General features: G+C 41.6%; 1 protein-coding gene across 1 annotated transcript in view; it reads left to right on the top strand.

Annotated features, from left to right (window-relative positions):
- LOC146867919 (protein-arginine deiminase type-2-like) overlaps positions 1-20,676 on the top strand; it is a 692,226-nt gene that overhangs the window by 254,866 nt on the left and 416,684 nt on the right. The window contains exon 7 of the mRNA XM_085608647.1: positions 18,588-18,751. Coding sequence (XP_085464773.1) covers positions 18,588-18,751 — 164 coding nt within the window. The remainder of the gene's footprint in view (positions 1-18,587; positions 18,752-20,676) is intronic.

Below are 20,676 nucleotides of genomic sequence, written 5' to 3'. Positions count from 1 at the left end.
TCCAGAAGTAGGTCGTGGTTGCTATTCTCACTACTTTCTGGTTCCCAAGAAGGGCAAAGGGGGCCTGCGCCCTATCTTGGACCTCAGGAGCGTCAACGTCTTCCTCCAGAAGGAACGGTTCAAGATGCTCACTTTAGCTCAGGTCCTGGCTGCCCTTGACCCTGGAGACTGGATGGTAGCGTTGGACTTGCAGGACACTTATTTTCACATTCCTGTCCTGCCGGCCTACCGGCGTTACCTGCGGTTCACGGTGGGCCAGGAGCACTTTCAGTTTACCGTGCTCCCCTTCGGCCTCACCAGTGCCCCTCGGGTGTTCACGAAAGTGATGGCGGTGGTCGCAGCTCATCTGCGCAGATTAGGGGTTCCAGTCTTCCCCTATCTCAACGACTGGTTGTTGAAGGCGGGCTCGCCCCAGGCAGTCGTCGCCCACCTCCAGACTACGGCCGACCTCTTGCATTCACTGGGGTTCACCATCAATGTGCCGAAGTCGCATCTGAGTCCCTCTCAGCAGCTCCTCTTCATCGGAGCGGTTCGGGACTTAGAGCAGTTCCGGGCTTATCCTCCGGAACAGCGGGTCCGGGATATTCAGGCCCTGATACCCATCTTCCGGCCTCTATCCTGGGTTTCGGTCAGGTTGGTGCTGCGGCTTCTGGGTCTGATGGCCGCCTGCATCCTGCTGGTACATCACACCAGGTGGCGGATGCGGGCACTGCAGTGGGACCTGAAGTTTCAGTGGGCCCAGCATCGGGGCAACCTGTCCGACCGTGTCTTGATCTCGGAGGGCACTGCAAAGCAACTACAGTGGTGGCTCACGGACCGCGATTGGGTCAGTGGCAGATCCCTCTCCCTACCCCAACCGGAGCACGTAGTAGTGAGGGATGCGTCCCTCCTGGGATCGGGGGGCTACATGGGAGAGGCGGAGATCAGAGGCCTCTGGTCTCCAGCGAAGTCCCGCCTCCATATCAACCTATTGGAGCTGCGGACATCCTGCTTGCACTGAAGGCATTCCTTCCCTCTGTTCGGGGAAGTGTAGTGCAGGTGTTCACGGACAACACCACCGCCATGTGGTATTGCAACAAACAGGGCGGGGTGGGGTTGTGGACCCTTTGTCAGGAGGCTCTGCGCCTCTGGACATGGCTGGAACATCAGGGCATCACCCTGGTGGTTCAACATCTGGCGGGCTCTCTGAACGCCAGAGCAGACGAACTCAGCCGCTGGTGCATGATGGATCACGAGTTGCGTCTCAAATCGGACGTGGCACACGGCCTCTTTCGGCAGTGGGGAGAGCCTTGGTTAGATCTATGCGCCACCGAAGAGAACGCGCAATGTCAGCAGTTCTGCGCGTTGGAGTTTCCAAGGCGGCACTCGCTCAATCTCCACCTCCATGCGTGGAGATTGAGCGGCGGCAGTTGATGCCATTTGTCTTTACTCCTGAAGTCTGTGATGTTATTCTGGCAGGCATGCGTCCCTCCACAAAATCGGTCTACGCCTGCCGGTGGAACAAATTTGTGGCATGGTGCACAGCAAAGGCTGTGGATCCCCTTTCCGCCCCTCTTTCTGAGGTTCTCCTCTTTCTTCTTTCTTTGGCCCAGCAGGGCTCTGCTCTGCTATCTCTGCTTTCTTACGGCTTCCTGATCAGCCTTCTCTTTTCAAATCCCCTGTTGTCTCTCGCTTTCTTAAGGGCATTACTCACATGTTTCCTCCTGTTCCTTTTGTAATGCCTCAGTGGGATTTGAATCTGGTCTTGATGTTTCTGATGTGTGCTCCCTTTGAGCCACTTCATAATTGTCCTCTTCGTCTTTTGACGCTCAAAACTGCTTTTCTGGTGGCCATCATCTCTGCTAGAAGGGTGAGTGAGCTCCAGGCTCTCTCTTCTAAGCCTCCTTTCCTTTTTGTCCATCTGGACAAAGTTGTTGTCAGAATTCGTCCTTCTTTCCTTCCTAAGGTTGTAACTGCATTTCACATTGGGCAGTCTGTCACGTTGCCCACCTTCTTTCCGCCTCCGCATCCCTCGAAAGAGGAAGAGCGGCTCCACCGCCTGGACCCAAAACGGGCGCTGTCCTTATATTTGGATCGTACCAAGCAGTTCCGGGTGGACGACCAACTCTTTGTAGGCTACGTGGGCGCTAAGAAGGGACGAGCGGTGCACAAACGGACCATCTCTCGGTGGGTCATTTTGTGTATCAAGGCATGTTACTCCTTAGCTAAAAAGGAACCTCCTGTAGGGCTGAGAGCCCATTCTACTCGGGCCACTGCGGCTTCCACTGCACTGGGACGGGGAGTCCCCTTGCAAGACATCTGTCAGGCGGCAACCTGGGCATCGCTGCACACATTTCAAATCTTCCACCACTCCAAGAACTGTACAAATGTCATGTGCAACTCTCAAGTTTCCTCCTGCATCTCTCAAACATGATCTATCCACAAGCAACACATGATGTGAGTCAGGTAGTGGAACATCCAGTCGGGGCTTTGTGCATAACTCAGCCACATCCAAACAATCATGATCTGCTTCATCAATCACAACTTCATTTCCTGGTAAGGGCATTAATGTAGATGTATTCAAACTCGTACGTCTCACCAATGACATGTTCTCAGCACCCAAAATCACCTGTTCATATTTAGTTAACCGGCTATTGGTGAGATATTGCGTTTGAGTATGAGTAAGCAAAATCTCAACTGAATGTGGTACATGCACTTTCAGCAGATGACCCATCACAAAGCTCTCACACTGTTCTAAACTCACACATGTGGCAGCATCTGCCTTTAGACATCTGGGCAATGCTGCAGCTACAGGATCTAATGTAGCTGAAAAATATGCAACAGGTCTGCGAGCAGTTCTGTGCATTTGCATTAGAACTGACAATGCACAACCTTTGCACTCACTGCACAACAGAGTGACCATCTCTCGGTGGGTCATTTTGTGTATCAAGGCATGTTACTCCTTAGCTAAAAAGGAACCTCCTGTAGGGCTGAGAGCCCATTCTACTCGGGCCACTGCGGCTTCCACTGCACTGGGACGGGGAGTCCCCTTGCAAGACATCTGTCAGGCGGCAACCTGGGCATCGCTGCACACATTTGCTAAGCATTATTGCCTGGACAGCCAAGTCCGGAGGGATGGCTTCTTTGCCGTTCTGTTCTCCAGGACTTTCTGGTGTGATCTTGGTTCGCAGACCCGCCACCGGGGTTGGTATTGCTGGGGTATCTATTCTAAGGTGAGGAATCTAACTAACGTGTTTCTTTCAGATGAACAAGTTACTTACCTTCGGTAACGATGTATCTGTAAGAAACATTAGTTAGTTAGACTCCTCGCCGACCCACCCATCCTCCCCGTTCTGCGAACCGATATCTAGGGTTGAGGTTATCCCTTTCATGGCCCTATAATTTTTTGGCCCCAGTGTCGGTCTCTTGTATGGCTCTGTGTTCCTGGCGCGGAAAGCTATGTACAAGAACTGACGTCAGCGCGTGAGGGCGGCTTCTAAGTACTCAGACGACGTCACCCGGCCCACGATGCCGACGATGGACGCGGAGCCACAGATGACGCCTAGCGACACGCAGGGGTATTGCTGACGAAAAACTTTCCGGATCCAGCCTGACACCTGGGGATATTCTATTCTAAGGTGAGGAATCTAACGAACTAATGTTTCTTACAGATACATCGTTACCGAAGGTAAGTAACTTGTTCTTTAGGTACAGTTAAACTGTCATTACAACGGGTTGGATAAGCTTCTACCCAATGTGAGAACAAACACACAATCACTAGAACATATTTCAGTCCATTGCAAAGGGGCATCTCGATAAAATCGAGCTGCATCCTGTTATGGGGTCCTCTTGATCTTCCTACATGACTCATTGTGACTAGTGTTGTCTTTCCCACATTTTGTTGTTGACATATACACACCTCTGGCACTACACCTCTAAGAATCGGGTATTAAACCATGTTTGTCGGAAAAGACGCATCATAGCATCTCTCCCAATGTGTGCAGGCCCATGGTAGTTTCTTGCCATTAGGGACAAAAAAAAAAAAACTATCAGGTAAGACTGGTCTTCCATCTGTGTATACCCACACCTCATCTTCCTGCCTTTCTGAGCAACCTGCTTTGATTCATCCCTGTTTTACGGTTTCTGACACTTCATCCTGTAAAGCTTCTATTTCTTCCCATGTTTCCACAACTGAAAATGTCACGCTGCGTTCTGTGACATCAGTTTGTTCTTTTGTCCCCATTGAAGATTTATGAATTTAGGGCGCAATAGCACACAACACGGTCTCATCTGCCTAGCAGTTGCCGACTGTCACATAATCATTTCCCTGTCAATGAGCTGGACATTTTACCACTGCAATTTGGGCAGGCAATTGTAATGACAGCAGTAGATTATTCACGCTCTCTCCCTTTCGGATGGGTGAACCCGAAGAAGTCATGAACCCACACTGAGACCGCAATTGCCCAAAATCATGGACAACCCCAAAACCATATTGGCTCTCCATGAAAATGGTAACTCTCAATTGTTCATTAATGCTGCAAGCCCTGGTTAGCGCAATCAATTAAGCCACCTGGGCTGAATACACTCTATGTAAGCACAAATCTTCCACCACTCCAAGAACTGTACAAATGTCATGTGCAACTCTCAAGTTTCCTCCTGCATCTCTCAAACATGATCTATCCACAAGCAACATATGATGTGAGTCAGGTAGTGGAACATCCAGTCGGGGCTTTGTGCATAACTCAGCCACATCCAAACAATCATGATCTGCTTCATCAATCACAACTTCATTTCCTGGTAAGGGCATTAATGTAGATGTATTCAAACTCGTACGTCTCACCAATGACATGTTCTCAGCACCCAAAATCACCTGTTCATATTTAGTTAACCGGCTATTGGTGAGATATTGCGTTTGAGTATGAGTAAGCAAAATCTCAACTGAATGTGGTACATGCACTTTCAGCAGATGACCCATCACAAAGCTCTCACACTGTTCTAAACTCACACATGTGGCAGCATCTGCCTTTAGACATCTGGGCAATGCTGCAGCTACAGGATCTAATGTAGCTGAAAAATATGCAACAGGTCTGCGAGCAGTTCTGTGCATTTGCATTAGAACTGACAATGCACAACCTTTGCACTCACTGCACAACAGAGTGAAGCTTTTGTTAAAGTTGGGCATTACCAATTCTGGAGCATGACACAAACTCTCTCGCAGTTCGCTAAAAGAGCGCATGCATCCATCATTCCATGGAAATGGATCTGACACCCTTGTGTTCAAGCCTCTGAAGTTGCTTGGCTATCAAGGAGAAATTTAGAATCCATTGGTGGCAATGGCCAACCATTCCCAGAAACATGGAAACTTCCTTTTGTGTGCTTGGCGGATTCATCTGCAGAATGGTAGTAATCCAATAATATGACCCCTTTCTGGCTCCTTTATCAATGCGATGTCCTAAATAAAGGACCTTTCTTTTGCAAAATTGTAACTTTGTTGATGACACTTTATGCCCACTTACTGCCAGATGATTCAGTAATGCAATGGTGTCACATATACACGCTTATTGAGTACCTGGCACTAACAAGTCATCAATGTACTGTACCAGAATTGAATGATTTGGCATTACCAACGATTCTAAGGTTTTCTTCAATATTTGATTGAAGATGCAAGGACTCTCCATATACCCTTATGGAACTCAACACCATGCCAAAAACATGGTTTCCGAACTGGAAAGCAAATAAATATTGGCTATCCGGGGGTAAGGGAATGGATTAGGAGGCTTGACACAAATCAATGACAGAAAACCACTCAGCTTCACATGGAATCTGATATGGTATCACGGCTGGATTTGGCACGATTGGACAACACGTTATCACAATCTGATAAACTTTGTGCAAATCCTGCACGATCCGAAACTTTCAGTTTGGTTTCTAAATTCCCATAATAGGTGAATTACAAGGGCTCCCCATAATCTCCCTCAAAATCCCTTGTTCAATCAATGACTCAATCAGAGGTATTCTACCTGCGATGACCTCGCGACTCAGATAATGTGGTGGAATTCGAGCAAATTCTGCATTTGGTTTCAAAGTGATCCGTATTGGTGCAACTCCTTTTCTCAGCCCAATATCCTTTCTCGTAAAATCCCAAACTTCAGGTGACATGGTGTCTCTCAATTCTAAGGTAACTCATCACTTGTTAATGAAGGAAATAACCCTTCGATCTCAGTCTTTTGTTTTGCCATTTGGAATACAATATCTTCATCGTTGGTATGAAACTCTTTTACTTTCGAAGTACAATAGATGGAACTATTTAATTTGCACAACAGGTCTTGACCCAAAAGATTCACTGGACTGGACTCACATATCACAAGTTGGTGCAGATCCTCAAATTATCCAATTTGTACCTTACTAGGCTCAGTGACAGGGGTTGACATTAATCGATTAGAGACTCGTGCAACTTGGATTCTTTCTCCTGAGAGGGGTAGGTTGGGAACTTCCGCTGTGCTCACAGTGGAATGGGTAGCACCAGTGTCAACAAGAAATGAAATAGGTGTTCCATTTACTTTGCCGTCCACATAAGGACCACTCTGGTCTACCTCCAAGTATGCTCCAAGCACGCATTCCTGCTCCCCTCTCAAGCACCACCATTGGCATAAATCAGAATCACTGTCATCAATCTGTATCAAGTATTGTTAGGTTACCTCCGGGTTTGTGTCAATTTGATTATTAGTATTGAATCCCAGATTCACATTATATTTCTCTACATTCATGTGGGACATAGGAGCTTAAGGCATAGTCAAATTTAAATTTTCTGCCTTTAAATCTGCTGATTCTGCATCATATCACCTGCTTGGGCCTGTATAGGTTTACCGTGCATTGCCTGCTCATTCATCTCATTCAGTGGATTAACCCTACAATCGTGCTTCCAATTCCAGAACTTACCATAAATATGACATGGGTTAGTCTTTTCTATTGAAGCCCCTATTCCTCTGCATTTTGTTGCTGACCTCCTGCTGCTCCTCGCATACCAGTACTCTTTTGACCATTTCCCTGTACCAAACAGAACAATCGGCACCAACTCCCACATACCATTTTTGCTGCCTTCATCTGAGCCAACATAAACTTTTCCTTCAATCTCTTATGCCTGGAATCCACTTCATCTCCGCAATACTTTGCATACCGAAGAATCTCATCTATGGGTTTGCTATGCCAACAATTCAAATGCTGCTGTATCATTGCACTTATTTCGGGTCTTAATCCATACACAAATCCATACACAAAATGTCCCATATCTTTCCCTGACACATTTCCATTCCACTATGTTGCTCAAATCCTTGCAGAAGTCATAGTATGCATGCACTGTCTCTTCAGTTTCCTTTGGAGAATTTGTTCCCTTTAAATAAGTAATGACCTGGTTGTATTTTTTCATTACTTCAGGTGATGGTGCACCAGTTTTCGAATCTCTCACAGGTTCTGTTTCTGGCCAATCTACTGCAATCTTGCATTTGAATGTATGACGTTACAATGCAAACATTTACAATGCATGCCTTTACATCGCACTTTTTACATCACTACATCCTTTACAACGCATGTTTTTACAACGCATGCCATAACAACGCATTTTTAGAAACTACATTTACAGCGCATTCCATTACAATGCATACCATTACAACGTATACCATTACAATGCATATTACATTTAGGGCCACAGTAGGGTAAGTGTTGGATAGTGTAGGGGTACAAACTTACTATTCCCACTCTGGTGAGTGCAACAGTAGGGTAAATGTTGGATAGTGTAGGGGTATAAATTACTATTCCCACTCCAGTGAGTGCAACAGTAGGGTAAGTGTTGGATAGTGTAGGGGTAAAAATTACTATTCCCCATTACTTACCTTATAATGCGTTGTAATGGCATGCATTGTAGTGACATGCGCTGTAATTACATGCGTTGTAGTGACATGCGATATAATGCCTGCGTTGTAATGGCATGCGATGAAAAGGATGTTGTGTTGTAATGACTGCGTTGTAAAGGTAGTGCATTGTAATGACTGCGTTGTAAAGGTTGTTTCCCCTTACATTTAGTCCATAGATCACTTTGGACCACAATGTTAAACAATGTATCTAAATCCTTTAATAAAACCTTTGAAACCTTCAAAAGTCTCTCAACTTGTCTATGCCATTCAACTGGCTTTCTCTCAATTTTGGGAAATCATTTGTAAAGGACAATATATCTGGTCTAGTACATGGAACATGAGCATACCCTCTTCCTGGCACTTCCCTCATTGGGAATATTTTTGTTTCTATATTTTCGATTTCCCCTTCAAACATTGCATACATCGGCATAGTTGCCTTTTTGGTTTCCTTTGTTTTAGGACATCCGCCTTCCCATCTTTCTTACTCACCCCATTTCCAAAGTGTTCACAGTAACTCTTTAATCAGTAATCTTTTTCCTGATGGTTTTAGACTCTCAAGATCTTTGTCACTGAAATCCAAAAGATACATTTGTTGTAATGTTTTTGATTTCTGTATGTCTACCCTATTTTTCTGTACAACTTCAGCCAATTTCCTATGTGTATTTCTAGCTCGCCTAGTGATATCCTTACATCCGAACAAAAATTGGTCATCCCAATAGCTAACAATCTTTCCACGACTAATTGTTCCCAAAATAATTTCTTCCAATTCCACCTTAAATTTAGCTACATCAAATAGGTTTTCACTTACGTTTCTCATCCCGGTAGTTCCCTGTTCTTCCACACCTTCATCAAAAGTAGAAGGATCTATGTCCTTAATCCAAATCCAATCATAGAGTTCCTGCAGGGTAGGCCCTACTGTTTGATTTAATGCACTCTCTTGTGCTCCCCCACTGCCCCCTTCAACCCGTGCTGTGACATGGGTTTCCGAACCTCAAGTTCCCATTTGTAAATGTTTCCTGCCATAGCCTGTGGTCCTCTATTAGGAGTTTCCATGATTCCCTCTGCAGTACTAGATAATGGGGTTGGTCCCACTTGAATATGGGATACAGTAGTCTGAATGGTCCCTTCACTAACTCCTGATTCATTCCCTTGTTGTGAGGTAGTTACATTCAGGAATGTTAAATTGGAATTTATTTGATCTCTACTCAATTCCTGTGAAACAGTATTTTCTCCCTCCAATCTAGTGGGAACAGTTAAAGCTTATACTTGTTGTCATCCCATACTTGACTGATACAAAGGAACTGAAAGAGCACCTGGAGCCTTTTCATGGGGTTATTAAACCCTACTCCTCTGAGTGTTTGCTCTTCAATCAGAAAAGCATTTACAGGATTTAAGCTATTTGCAATGTGGGTGCATCCGGTTGAAACCCCACAAATGGATTTGACCCTCTCTGTGACTGTTCTTCGTTATATGGTGGAGATCCATTCATCAATAATTCACTCAGACATTCATCATTGATCTCATCACCACTCTCATCAGATAACGTAAGATCTTGAGAGTTTTCAAGATGTTTCTTCTTTTCTTTGCATTTTGCATTTTTCTCCCTTATTCTTTTCTGCAACTAATACGTTATACGTTTGCGCTCCCTCTGCAATATCCCTTCTCCACATTTTCCATTGAGCGTTCTACTTAACCTCTATATACTTATTTAGAGTGTTCTTATATCTTTCCTGGTATTTCTCTTTCTGTTCCCATTCTCCATGAGCTTTGCATTGCATTGGTCTTGGTGGTATCTTAATATCATTCATCATTGTTCATTTTTAAGGATTTGTACATTAAAGCTATTATATTGAGCAAAAGCTAAAGGTCCATCTTTCTAAGTATACTTCATCCAATTCTCTAACCAAGTACATGTATGATAGCCTTTTTCTAAAGTCATATATAAAGCAGATGTGCCTTCAGGTGCTATTAATACTCCTTCTCTAGTAGGTATAGGCACATCACCATGTAGCAATGTTTTTAAGCTCTTTAAAATTTTCATTATGCCAAATAAAATATTTTAATGTCCTTTACAATTATTTCACTCATATTTCACGAGGAATGCACTTACTGAATATCGTTCTAGCTTCCAATCAATGCGTGGCTCCTTCTGACCCTCTCAACCAATCCCAGCGGAGCTTTACACCAACTGTCCTATTGCAGCATGACACTCTTACGACATCAAGCCAACTCCTCACAGCAACTGACCCCTTCTTTACAATCCATCTTATACAAACTCTGATCTTAAACAATTTACTAAACTAAAAGAAGTTATAGATCTTCATACAACCAGAATTTATTCATACAACTTAAGCAAAATCTCGACCAGCGCGACTTTAACTAAAAATCCTTACAATTAATCTCCGACATCCCATTGATTTTTTCTTTCACACTCTCACAAGGTTCCCTTCTCTGGTGGTACTGCAGATGAAGTCTCATGTACAGCACCTTCGAAACAGCAGACAAACTTACTCAGCGTATGCCACGCTGAGACCACCCTTAGGTGAATATCCTGGGATCTTAGGCCACTTTGGACCTGATAATAACTTCAATACAACAATACCCTATTCTACACAAAATACTAAAACATTTCTCTACCAATTCTAACACATTTCTACAACAATATTACACAGCCCTATTGATACTCATACCACTTGTCTCATCATCTCGTCGTCTTCAGAACTGACACTCGTTCAAATGTCAATGAACTTAGGCTTGTGAAAACCGATAGGGACCTTAGTATACATCCCCCTTATATCCCAGTTTTGTCAGACAGTAAACCATCCGACATGCCACCAGATAAAATGTTGTAGCATTAAGTGTTGGGCCTTATAAACTATTTAATTTAATTATTTTCTCCTATCCCTAATTAACCGCAGCTACCATACCAAATCTCCTAGGTCCTCCGGTGGATCTTGTTCTGTGCTGAAAGGGACTGGAAAACTTAGAGGATAAGCAATTATTGTATGAGGACCTAGAATAAGATAATTGTTAACATTCAATTATTGGGTGTAAACTCCCAAGTAATCCCACCTCTAGTTTAGTTAAACGCCAAATCAAATTGAACTTAGCCACAAACAAATAATGAAACAGAATCTGCAGAGTAATTTGTCTTAAATTGTATTTCTATTTAGATTCAAATAATTAGCATACAACCTAAATTTAAAATAGATCAGATTTAATAAGCATTCGCAAGCACTGCGAGATTCAGATGTGAAGGAACTATCTTCCTCAGCCAAGGGAGAATTTTATCCGAAGGAAAGTGAATTAGTTGAGAAATTAGTTGTCTCTAATACCAATCCTATTAGGAAAGTTCAGTACATTCCAAATGACTAGTTCCAGTTCATAGACAGGATCCTCTCCCTCTGTCCGTATTGCAGCATCAATGCCACAGCTGCTCTGACGCGAAGACTTTCAAACGAAAAGTTTCCACTTCGCTAGCATACCAGCTAGCAGCAAATCATAGTATTTCATCACAGTTCCCATTGTTTCAGTAAGTCCCATTCGTCAGTCTCTGTACCGCATGATGGATAGAGGAAGGTGACACCCCTTAGTTCGCAATTTAGGCAATTATACTCCATCGATTTCAGGTTTACACCACTTGACATCACCAAATTTGTCATACCACTATATCCCATTGGTTGCTCACGATAGGATCAGCTGATGTACAGTGTACAGATTCAGAAGAATTTAGTAATCCATTACTCACCATTTCCTTATAACCAATGTAGTTTAGTCATTCAATTATTTGTTGCATTTCGAAAGTAGGCGATTTCATGCTAACATCCGTTGTCTGTCCATTCTCAAGCGTTTGCTTTAGGAAGTAACACTTTTGTTGCAAGTCTCGTCAAGCAAGCTAAAAAGGTCAAAGAAGGCGGTTGAGTGTTAGAATACAAGTGCTAACTTTACGAAAGGTTACGTTAGGCTTCAAACTATTCAGTTCATAAGTTAATACTAGGAAAGGAAGCAAAACTTGAGGCCTTCATGAAATACAGCTCATTTATGATGGAGTGCTAAAATATGAATTTTGCATTACATAGAATAGTGCATTAATTCTTCTATTAATATTACTTCATTATGCATTGCGATTTGTTCATGTAAGTATAAGGTACCCATACATTTTTTTGATAATCACTAAAAACCAACTCCAATTCTTTCTGGGGAATGATAAATAATCTGAATAGGCAAGTGAACATGCTAACCTCAAATATACAAGAACAGTGGACTAAATTTCTAACAAACAAGTTTACAGAAACCACATTTCCCAAACATTCATCTTGGAAGCACCGGGAGGCTCGATATCACCAAGATCTAGTGTCTGCAAACGAAAGAGAGGAAAATTATGCTCAAAGAAAGCTGAAAGTATCACACAAGGAGAAGATGGTATGTGCAATTTAACAGTAATGACTGATTTAGGTGCCTATTCAACTGAGGAAATCGCTAGGCAGCATGGCAAACACGGCGTCTGTTACCTCAAAGCAAAAATAGAACTGCACTTCTATTCGGCAGATGAAATAACATGTATAATACATGTACAATACGGAAATGCAGAGGTGATGTTGCCCCAGGACCTAATGGCATACCCATGCAATCTTTAAGTATGATCCATCCTTCTGGAGTGAGCACCTTTCCATACTGTTTAGGGAAACAGAGCTACTAAATTATATTCCATCTAATTGGCAAGGATCGATAATGACACCGATCTACAAGGGAGGAGACCAAACAAGTCCATCAAACTACAGGCTAATTACCCTACTAGACCTAGAAGCAAAATACTACGCCTCACGTATCCTGGAAGATCTGAGGGAATGGTCAAACAGCCTTATCCTGATTCCTGTTAACCAAACAGGTTTCAAGAAAGCTATTGGGACGATTACTAATATCCTAGCTCTCTCATTAATAGCAAACAAATGCAAGCAGACGAAACAATAACTGCACCTTTGCTTTTTTAGATTTAAAAGCAGCATTTGACAGCATAGACTGTTGCCTCTTATGGATAAAAATGAGAGACTGGAAAATCCACGAGAGAATTGTAAGAGGAATACTGCAATTCTATTCCCAAACATGGATAAGAATAAAGTTGAGCGATGGCTCTAGACTATCCAGGAAGCTGATCACAAGCAAAGGCCTAAAATAAGGTTTCATATTGGTGCTGCACCTTTTTATCCTATTTATGTCTGACCTGGCAAAAAGGCTCGATCAGATTAACTCTTATCCCCCTCAATTGGGAAAGCTTCCATTATCACATCTCTCGTACGTGGACGATGTGTTGCTGTTGAGCCTAACCAAGCCCGGTCTTCGAAGAGCTCTTAAGGAAATGATGGAATATATCTCATTCAATAAACTAGAAATTAACACATTAAAAACCAAAACTATGCTCATCAGTAATCATTGAAGAACTAAGCAGAATATATGGCTTTAAGGGCACCAGATAGAGGAAGTAACAAGCTATAAATATCTGAGGTTCTACATGGACAATAGACAAAACCATCTACAGCAAAAAAGCTACATGTCTCAGGGAACTAGAGAACTAACGTTTACCTTTAGGACTTTGGCAAAAAAAACTGAAAGGGCCGTCATATAAACTTCTGCTCGCAGTGGTGTCGGCCAAAATGCTTCCATCTATAACACATGCCAGTATTGCCCTATACGACAAAGACTCTGATCTTCTAAACAAATTATCAGTCTCAACCTATAAGAAAGTCTTCTAGATACATCAATCCACTTCACCAGGCCAGGTACGACTCGAATTTGGCCTGTTAACTGAAACAATAGGAGAATTTATGCAACAATAAAGATCTGGTATCGACTTAAACAGAACACGGCAAACTCCCCACTTAATAATGCCCTTTGGACAGAACTGGATGAGGATTAAAAATCACCATAAAATCAATATCTTTATACATCTCTACTAACTACTTGCACAGCTGAGTTGTGGAACAACAATCTCCTGTATCTGTCCTTTAAGCAAGCAATAAACAAAACAGCAAAATCTCATTCCTTGATAGTTGATGAAAACATCTTTAGTTCAAGAATGGACGCCTGGATGGTGATCAATAAATACAAGTCCCTTGCACCAGCACCTTACCTGAGTATTACATTCACAATATATTTAAAGAGACATTTGATCGCCTTATGCTTCGGGAAACTCCCGTCGACAGCGGACCAGCCATCCTGGGTATAAAAAGGGCCTATATCATGGCCGTCTCTGCGGTAGCACCAAAGAGGATTTCATTCATATAATTTGCATATGCCCCAAACTTCACACAGCTCGAGTCATTTTACTTAGATAAGCTCTAAACCTTAGAGGAATAGGGACCTGCAGAGCTGCTATGATAACAGGACTGGACCCCTCCGATCATTAAATTAACTGTAAATTAATTACATTTCTTAATGCCCACGAACATGCCAGGAAAATTGAAATATAAACTTGAGTCAGAAGGCAGAAATCATGAATCCTCAAAGGACCCGCAAGAAACTTAAAACTCTTAGACTGAAAAACAGGCCCGCAAATTGAACTTTTAATGGCATTGCTGTTGGTGGAAACCTTACGATACAGCTAGAAATGAACTATTCAGATTATAAATTCATCAACGCAATAAGCATATAATTTCTTGCAACAAGTTGAGAGTGATTAGCCAAAAATGTTTTAAAAAATATTTATTTGCAACAAACTGATAATGTAAATTAATGCTTTAAAAATTGGCATATTTACTGATTCCTTTTAGGTGAAATTTTGTTAAGGTTTTAATTACCTAAACAATAAATTTACATACTTACTATCACTTCACATATAATTTAGTAAACCTCTGTTGCACTTTCTATGTTATTACAGTATACAGGATTTAAAGGCTCATCAATGATAAACTTTACAATATTTAATCGTAACAACCTCATGTAGCACCTACTTTTCTTGTCAATGTCAGTGCTCACATTTGTACATTCTAATATTGCTATCCGCTTTCTAACACATGAAGCATTTTATTCTCACATAAAAGTTTTCTGTGTTGTCGTTTATTTATCACGTTTATCTAAGCATAAGAACACCTGGCACTAAAATGTCAGATTTCACATCTACTTATTAACTGTTATATGTTATCAGAAAACGACTTCTAACATTCTGCATGCTTTTATAATGCAGTATCTAAATCAAAACTTCATTGCATGTAGTTTTGAAAGGTGAAGCTTAATACACAGTTGGTCGTTTTCATATAAAATTGTGTCACAAACCATTTCCGTGTAAAATTGTCATAAATAGATGAAAGGTACCACTTCTGCACTATCAGATACAACTTGATCTCTTCCACTATCCAAAGAAGCCCAAAGAATAAGGTTTTGGGCCGTTAAAAACAAATATGCAGTTGACAGCTAAACATGTTTCAGGAGTGGACAATGCATAACCAGCCACCCTAAGCCGAACATACAAAGAATGCCATGAGTGGTAACTGCATCAGTTCCAGTTAAACAAGATCTTTAGGCACTGCAGAAAATCAAACTTGTATCTGTTTGTGAACGATCGGAAGACTAAATGTTGTTACTATGCCAGCAGGCATGCTCTACTGGGTTCATGGGAAAAGTGCGTTTTCGAAAGACTGGTCAGAGATCTTTGATTACCTTCTACCCCCTCTTTCCCTAATTGCAAAAATCCTATACAAGATTAAAAAAAATAACCATTTCTGGAAATACTGAATTGCACCATGATGGTCAAGGAGTGTTGGTTCACAGAGCCTCTTGTTCTATCAGAGCACCCACGAATACCATTTCCATCTCAAGTTCCTCTGTCCCAAAATCACATCCTTCCGTACCTTCTGCAATTATCCTCCTCACGTCTCAGTCATGCATCAGTGAAAGTCCACTTGACGGCTAGCTCATGATGCAGAAGGACACATGACCAAAATTCTTTAAAGGGCTCTTTACAGTTTTTCTGCTGGTGAAACAACCACAAATTCCTCTGGAAACTCAATACTGTTTTTTGTCAACTAACGAAAGTGCTTTTGAACCAATATATACAGCAGGCATAAACTTTATATCCTGGATACTTGCTCTTCTGCTGGCCTTAACATCTGCAAGACTTGTACTTGAAATTCAGTCCTATACATTAAGGGAACCTTACTCGAATTCCATGACAAAAGAGTCAATTTAAGAACTAATTCAAGTTAAATATCTAAACTACCATCAGATTTAGATCAGTGTATAATCCTTAAAACTTTCTTCAAAGATCCGAGTACTGCAGCAGAAAGGGTGCTTCATACACTGGATGTTGGACAATGTCTGAAGTTTTATACAGACAGGACAAGCAAATTCAGAAATTTTGTACAGCTACTTATAGCTTACAGGGCTTTCTCAAAATAAAGTATAGTTTGCTGGGTGTCTGCTGCAATTAAGTACTTCCACAATATAGCTTGCCATCCTTTGCAAGCAAGGGTTTCAGTGCACTCAATGATATGTGTGTCAACATCAACAGCTTTGTTGACTGTGGTATCATTGGCGGCCATTTGCTGTGCAGCAATCTGGAAGAAACACTCACACACTTACTATGCATTATTGCTTGCATTATTGCGTGGAGTCGACAGTACAGAAGCATGGTGCAGTTGGACAAGCAGCTCTACACCACCATTTTCAATAAGGTGAGCCTTCTATAAAGTGCTTACTCACCATCAGCAAGCATTTGCATTATGTAATATAACTGCTTGCTATTCTGATAAAGAACAAAAGTTACTTATCCGTAACTATAGTTCTCCAGAATTGGAATCTTTCATACAATCACATGCGACCCACCCTCCTCCCCATCAGAGGCTCATCTAATTCTACTATTCCTTCACTCGAGTGCTAAAGGAAATCTGAAGGATAGTGGATTCTCAGGGTGTGGTCTTCAGGCTGATTGTCTCTGATTTGTTGAAGTTTGGTTCTTTTTAAATGATGGGACCAGACTAATAAACAGTCTTTGTTTCAGCCTTAGAATTACTTTAACATAGAACTGCTATTAAGATGTTACTGTGAGAGTTCCGGATTAACGATGGGGGTGGTTTAATCATGCAAATCTCAGAAAAATGCTAATTCTGAGAACTACTACAGTTACAGGTAAGTAACTTTTTCCTTAGTGTAATTTTGATTATTTAATGTGAAAAAACCTTTAACTGTCTATTTCCATCAAAGAAAACATTTTTTAAACATTTTACACAGCTTCAATCAATCAATCGATCCGCATTTGTAAAGTGCACTCTATCACCCCAGGGGTAGCTGGGTGCTAAAATATAATAAATCAAAGTAAATTAACAGTTACACTTCTGTAGTATGTTGCTACAGCTGGCTTCAACTGAGATAATGCTGGATCAGTGAGTGAACTTAGCTGATAATGTGGTAGGCAATTGGTGGTCTTAAGTTTATTAGCACTAAGGCTATACTGATGCTTGGAGAAATATACAACCCTTGGAACCTCACCATCCTGGCAGCAGGGCTTAACATTCTGACGTCTGCACATGATGGGGCCATTGCCAGGCCTTGCAGATGCAGGATTAGGGGTTCTCGTTCAATTCTGTCTCTAGGTGGTCCTTGTATTGCTACCTCTCCCCATGGATGATTTTCAGCAGAATCTGCCAGTCTTATGGAAAGATGCAAATGGTTTGTGTTCTGGTTTTAATTGATTTATTCGAGAATGGCACTGAAGAGCACATATTCTTTAGCAGTGCAGTCAGCAGACTTCTCAACTCTATCTTGGCTGAGGTAAAACAATTTAGAGTCCGAAGTCTGGGTCCCAGTTTCTTTAGCCAGCCCAGAACCTTGAAACATAATTACGCTCCTGTCCTCAGGGTGAGAGGCAGTCTACTGATCCTACAGGTATGACATCATCCGTGAGCTCTAATGGTCCTCTTGCAAGGGACAAGGAGAGAGTGGTGCTTCCAGCCACAATGAGCTGACAGAAATACAAAGTTATATCAACATAATGGGGAAGGGAGCTTCATGCCAGACACAATCACGGAGGCAAAGGGCGAGTGCACGAGATCTTACACCATCTAACGTGCATCAAAAAAAGTTATATAAGCCATCTAGATGAGATAGAGCTAATTTTCTTGTGAAACACATCAGTCATACAAGGAGAGGTAATGAATAGGAGTTTCCTATCCTACATAGCTAACAGTAAAACAAGTCATACAGACACAGCATGCAAGACGACACATCCTCTCTCATCTTATCTCCCTGTCATAAGGCAAAGTGCAGTATACAGCTTTACGTGTTCAGTGTGTAGTGATGGAGGTCCTAAAGGCCCCTAGTTTATGTTATAGAGAGCTATTTGCCCCATGTGGTCCTTATTGCACAAAACCTGCAGGAGCATAGGCCATACCTGTATATGCAATGAGATGACACTCTGCAGAGCTTACAAGAAAACAAATGTTGTGGGCACTGTGCTTATCAGGGAGCAGTAATGCCCATGGAAGAATCTACTTACACAAATCCAATATCCTCAGAGGAGAGTGACAGCTCTTGGGTTAGCTTACTTATTTGAAGTTAACAATATGATATACCTCCATTATAATAATGCTGTACACTGATCTGAAATCTAGTTGTAAGAAAATAGTCAGATTCTTATGAAAGTAGGCTGCAGAGTACAAAGCATGCCATTTTAATTGAATTAATTGTGTTTTTTTTGGATGTTTTTAGACAAGATGTACTCGCATGTACTGGGCAGAAGCAATCTACATTACAAACTTCGGTATACTGGTCTCAATGAGAAGGAATTCTTTGTGGAAGGACTTCGCTTCCCTGATGCAACATTTCCTGGACTTGTGTCAGTCAGCGTCAGTCTTCTCGAGACTCTGATGGAGGTATGGAGAGGCAGTATAAAGAGGTTGAATATATGCTATATATCATTGAGAGGAGATAAGATCGCTCCTGATAAGGTGGGAAGAGTGTGAATATCACCAAAGTGTGATTGTATCCGGTGGAGTAGAAGTGTTTGTTTATTGATTCATTCAACAGAGCCCAGTGCTTCAAGAAATTATAGTTTACAATGGTTTAAAATGGTAAGTAGACTTCTGTAATGCACAACAGTGCAAATGCTTAAACAGATTTGAAAGAAGTTTGACATTGGAAGTAGCATGATTAACAAAGTGTTTTTTTAAATTTCAGGTTAGGTTATTCAGGTGTACAACAATGGTTCTTGACCACCCATTCAATATCTTACTTATGTGTAGCCTTTATCCATAAAAGTGTTTGCGTTCTTTTGGACTGCCTTCAAGGGTACCCTGGTGACTCTAGACATCAGTTATATATTATTTTAATTTTTTTGTGAGATGGTTATAGAAAGTGTTTTGTCTTACGTTTTATTCCCCATCCATGCCTCCTTCAGGACTCATGGAGCTAGGCAATTACAATATTCAATTGGGTTTTCAGTATATCTAGTATATATAGCTTTGCATGAGAAAAACGAATTGTGACATATCATACCATTGGTTCATCACATATTGATTGATCACTCTGAAAACCAAACTGGATAGCCAGTGATCGGATGGCTATGATCCTCCTCGATGTGGAAAACACATTTGATAGGATGTCATCAAATGATGGGACGTCTTGAACCAAAAGGGGCATGGTCCACGCCTTATAAAGCTATCAGGGCAATGTATTTTACTCCCTATGCCAAGCTTCAAATCATGGGTCAAGAGTCAGGAAGAATACATATAACTAGAGGGACAAGGCAGGGGTGTCTCTGCTGTACAATCTTGTTTGCTATCTATATAGATCTATTTATTGAACAAGTTTTTCAAAGTCTGGTAATAAAGCCAGATCGCTATAACAGACATGATACAAAGTTATTAGCATACGTGGATGACATTGCGGTAGTCATGAGCAATTGGCTGGGGAATACAGGAGGAAATCCGGGTATCTATTGAACGGAGAAAAAAGTCAGATTCTCTGTACTGAACAATATTGCCTTTACAGATACTCATATGATGGATACAGTCCTGTATCTAGGGATCAGGATAAACCCCAAGGTAGCTACTATAAGCCATATCAATTTTGATCCCCTGTTAAACAAGATTAGTACTGAGCTGAGGCGTATCAATGGCTTGAATGTATCCATTATTGGTAGATGTCCTCAGAATGATAGTACTACCTAAGGTACTCTATTTGTTTCATGCTATTCCCCTTGAGGTCGATAGCCCCTTACTCAGAAAGTTGGTATCTATTTGTTTAAATTTTATATGACAGTATAAGAAGATAAGACAATCCCTTACATTTTTAACTCTTTCACAGGAACCAGGTGGCTGGAAAGCTCCAAACCTCTTGATATATTATTGCTCGGCTCTCTTACAACATATGGGGGTATTGTTCTCTGCAGAAATGGGCAACATTGAAGACCAGGGATATGGAGTGAACCCCCTACTATTTATGAGCTTGCACTTGGCAAGGCAGCTCGGGGCTGTCTCCTCTGGCAAGTTGAACTGAGTTATTATAAAAAAAGTACAGTTTAAGTGCATGATTACTGCTTGAACAGTCTGGAGTAAGGTTCAAAAATTAATTAAGATTGCTATAGTAAGGATACCCCCTTCTGGTGGTCCCCTCTGTTTCCAACCAATATTTATGATGCAATGTGTAGGCAGTGGGAACAATCTGGACTCATTAAGATAGGGGATATATATTCTGCTGACCAATTATGCTTATTTTTGGAATTACAAAAAGAATTTGGAATAGTGGGCAGTTCATTTTTTAAGTACTTGCAGGCTAAGGAATTTCGGAGTCAACTCAG

This window comes from Triturus cristatus, chromosome 1_2 (genome assembly GCF_964204655.1).
Source record: "Triturus cristatus chromosome 1_2, aTriCri1.1, whole genome shotgun sequence".
Taxonomy (NCBI): Eukaryota; Metazoa; Chordata; class Amphibia; order Caudata; family Salamandridae; genus Triturus; species Triturus cristatus.
Note: the sequence above shows the minus strand (reverse complement) of the source record. Positions and strands in the feature narration are given on the sequence as shown.